This window comes from Alligator sinensis, unplaced genomic scaffold (genome assembly GCF_000455745.1).
Source record: "Alligator sinensis unplaced genomic scaffold, ASM45574v1 scaffold80_1, whole genome shotgun sequence".
In the NCBI taxonomy this organism is placed as follows: domain Eukaryota; kingdom Metazoa; phylum Chordata; order Crocodylia; family Alligatoridae; genus Alligator; species Alligator sinensis.
Genome location: NW_005842206.1, coordinates 1,594,262 through 1,598,607, shown reverse-complemented (window position 1 = coordinate 1,598,607; position 4,346 = coordinate 1,594,262). Strand labels below are relative to the sequence as shown.

General features: G+C 44.5%; 1 protein-coding gene across 1 annotated transcript in view; it reads right to left on the bottom strand.

Annotated features, from left to right (window-relative positions):
• The window catches only part of LOC102388353 (protein diaphanous homolog 3), a 435,025-nt gene that overhangs the window by 262,514 nt on the left and 168,165 nt on the right, over window positions 1–4,346 (bottom strand). Inside the window, exon 16 of the mRNA XM_006026725.3 lies at window positions 85–180. Coding sequence (XP_006026787.1) covers window positions 85–180 — 96 coding nt within the window. The remainder of the gene's footprint in view (window positions 1–84; window positions 181–4,346) is intronic.

The window sequence follows — 4,346 nt, the reverse complement described above, 5'->3', positions numbered from 1 at the left end:
TTCCCACATTTGTGGCTGGAATCATTTTATTTGGAAATTTACCTTTGGACAAATCGACCAGTCATCAAAAAAGAATCTACTTACAGAGGTTCTGTGCAATCTTTGGATCTAAAACTTTTAGCTCCTTGATTCGTTTCTTAATGGATTTCCTCTCTTCAAAATCTTCCTCCTCTTTTTTAACTGTCAAAGTAATGAAAACGCACACTTAGGGATAGTATTAAACAAACGGAACATAATTCTTGAATGGAAAAACCTTCAAAGTCAGATTGCAGACAAATTGCTCTGAGAATACAGACATAACTGATTAATTTGATTGTGTTATTTCAGTATCTGCTACATGGGGTTAGATTTTCATCATGTTATCTTTACAGAACAAGTTATTTTCTAAAAAGTTTGAAACCTAGAATTTTTACAAAAGGTACTTGGATTCTTTAATTTCAGATCATGTATACTGTTGCCAACTTGTGTTGAATTTGAAAGTTTATCATACCTAAATTGACAGCATATATAAAATATGTAAATAACTATAAGACCACGTAAAAGAGTAAACTAGGGGACGGAATCACAGAGTTGGAAGGCACCTTAGGCATCATACAGCCTAGGGGTGGACAAAATATGGTCTGTGGGCCATGAGCAGCCTGCCAACTGATTCTATCCAACTCATGGCTGGGCAGCACAGGTGGCAGGCGGTTCCAGGGGATGCTGGGGGAGGAAGCAGCCCTGCCCGCCTGCCTGGCACCACACAGCAGGTTCTGGGCAAGCCATGCTCAGGCTCCAGCTCTGGCGACACTAGGTGGAAGCAGCCCCGCCTATGTGACAGGCCCTGGGCGAGCTGTGCTCAAGCCCCAGTGCCTTCACTCAGCTGGGAGAGCAGCGTCTCTCCTCTCTGAGGCTCAGAGCTGGCTAGAACTGCCCTGGGCACTAGGACTTTAAAGGGGGCACTCTGCACCTGTGACTTGAGGCAGTGAAGCTTTCCCAGCACTTCCTCGTAAGTGAAGCCCCAGTTCTGGCCCAGTCCTGCCTTGCCCCATGCAGCTCCATGAACCAGCCCAGCCACCTGCCACCTCCTGGCTGCAACGAGCATGGCTTCTGTCTCACCTGCCCAGGCGAGACTGTCACCAGCACCCTGGGGCTCCTTCCGAGGGAAACGAGAGCCCTGGGCTGCTGGTAGGCACAGCCTTCATGGCTCTGGAGGGGAGCTGGGGCAGACTGGAGAGAGCTATTCCACTTCCACAGGCTTTGTGGACACAAGTGTCAATGGGAAGGGGTGAGAGGCAGGCAGGTTTGGGGTGCAGAAATCTCTTAAGGGGAGCATCGGGGTGCAGGCTGAGGCAGGAATCCCCTTGTGATTTATGAGGTGGCCGGGCAATGGCAGGGCTCTGCTGGAGGTGGAGGCTTCCTCCCTTGGCCAAGTGTCCTGCTGACTGATTTTGGTACCCTTAGAAGAGATGCTTTATTTTGAGCTATTATGCGATCACCTCTATATACATTACTCAAAAAACAAAATCAGGACAAAAAGTAGTTTTTGAAATAAAATTAAAATCGTTTATAGTAGATGCTTGATTTCTAGCATATGATTTTTTGTTGGTTTTTTTAATCAATAATTTGTTAATTATCTTCACCCTTAATTTTGTGTGTACAGCCCTCAACAGCTCACCAAAACTCATTAAGTGGATCCCAGCCAAAATAATTGCCCATCTCTAATCTAGTCCAATCAGCTGCACAAATACAGGGTTCTGTATTCCTTTACCATTCCAGCCTCCTTCTGAAAATTTCCAATGAAGATACTGCATCTTTGAAGATTATACAATTAAATATTCCCATGCCAAACAAAATGTGAGTGGAACTGTGAATAGAGAGCATGTGTTCAGACACAGTAAAATACTGGAGACTGTCAAATAATCTGATAGAAAAAGAATTTGAAATGATTTGGGAGTATGCTTGGGTGTAAGGATAAAGCTGAGTCTGTTAAAATGTGTTTCTGAAGAAGTAAGAAAAATAGTAATATGTTGTGACATTACACAATAGCCTAACCATGTATACTGTACAATGTTACCACATTTATGGTTGATGTTTCTTAGTATTTCTGAAGGTAACTTAATACAAAGCCATTAACATTTTCTCCTTCCCTTCCTCCCAAGACAGTTTTTTAAAACTGGTATTCCCCACATATATCAAAAAAGAAAAACCTAATTTTTCAACATTTACAAATTTAGTGTTTTTACCAAAATATGACACAGCTGATAAGGAACCATTCCAGCCTACTGTCCATCTAACACATCTTCAAAAACAAAACATACATACTTAAAATCCAGTATGAACACAAGCCATTAATAAAAAGTTAATTTTATATCATTTTATAATATATACCACATCCTATCTATTTTGGTTCCATCTTAATTACTTCACATCTGAAATTAAACGACTTTTTTTTAAGCAGAGGTTGGTTCAGATCACTACTGTTATACAGAATACCAATATTTGGGAACAAAAAATAAAAAGAGCATACAGTGGTCATTACAAAGCACTGTATGTAGGCCACTATACATGTAGATCACTGTAGTAGGTTACTATATGCAAATTACATTAGCAAGAACAATAGGTGGCACACTGGACCTTATCTATAAAGGAGGAAAAGAAAACTGAAGACGTTATAGGAGTTACCTCCTCCTTAGAGAGACCCCCCCCCCCCAACTTACAGAGGTGTTACTTATAACAAAGTATTTTCTATGCCCAAAACCCCCAAATACTTGCATAATCTTTCAAATTCAGTATCGTGCACATCACTAGCATTTTTTATATTAACTGCAACTCTCACACTTATGTGTTATTCCTGTCCCATGTCACCCACCTTGGCCATTTTCAAGGGGCCTAAGCCAAGCTGCTGAAGTATAGAGCTAAAGTAAAGGGCCCCAAAGCCTGTTTCTGAATATAAATTGAACCTTTGCACACATGATAATCAGCCTGGTCAACAAAGTAAAGGGAACAATCAACATGTCCAACTACGCCATTAACACAATCCAATTAACCAGAACACAAGGCACTAAACTTAGAAGATCGAAATATACTATATGGTAGCTTCAGCTTATAGCAATTAATAAAACAGCATCCAATACATTTGGTTACACTAAAACAGATATATTTTTATATAAATTGAAAAATCAAAGCAGCCTTGTCAGAAAAGACAATAAACTAAGGTAAAAAAAAAAAAAACAGGATGGTGATGATCAGGGCTCCAGGTTTTCCATTTGCCACAGAAACAATTAAGTAAAACAGGGGTTTTCTCATTTTAAAGAGAAAAACCAGGATTTTCTGGGGAAAGGGCTGGGGGAGCAGGAAAAGGGCAATCAGGCAGGGGGCACCATGTGCATGTGTCCACATACACATGCATATGGTAGCCAGACAACATGAGAGCAGCTCCCACTGCTTCCTGCAGGCAAATTGAGGGGAGCAGAGGGGATTGAGGCCCCCATAGGGAGGAAGGAAGTTGAGCAGGGCTGGGGTTGGTGCTGCTGCCCAGCTGGAGTGGTGCATGGTGCTTGGGGCCTGAGGCCGGAATGTGCAGCTGCAGGGCCCAGCTGGGGAGCAGGATGGAGCCATGGGTGGCAGTGGGGAGGGGGGGCTAGCTTCCCATCGCTGTGCATACTGCTGGGGAGCGCTTGCCCCCCAGATATGTGCATGACGTGGGGGCAGATGCAGGCTGGCAGCTACAGGCTCAGGACTCCTGCCCTGCTGCCCTCTCCCAGGGACCTCTGTGACCCAGTGGGCGGGACCTGGTGCAGCAGGGCAAAGTGGAGCAGGGAGGCTTGATGCCATCCCTGAAAGCCCTGCACCACCAGTGGCGAAACACTGCCTGCCTGCCTGGCAGTAGTGGGGCGCACAACCCTGTGCCACCAGCCCAGCTGTTGCTGCGTAGGCAGGGGGAGCCTTGCCACTGCAGCGTAGGGCTCCCAGAAGCAGTACACCAAGCCTCACCATCCTACTGTGTCCTACCATGCCAGATCCCACCTCCTGCACTGTGGAAGCCCCCTGCAGGGAGGGCAGCAGGGCAGGGAGCCCCAAACCCATAGCTGCCAGCCTACATCTGCCCCTACCCTGCACACAAATATAGACAGAGTGCCAGACAGACCAACATTTCATTTTAATTGCAGAAAAATGTGGATTTGGGGGGTTTTCAAAGGAGAGAATTTACTATTTTTAAACAGAGATAAAACCAGGATGCCTGGTGGTCATCAGCGTTCCACAATCACAAAGAAAGGAGATAAGAAACCTGCCCTTTTACTTTCCCAAGGACATAAATCCAAATTACCATATTTGCTCAAATCCAAGATGAGATCCTCCTATTT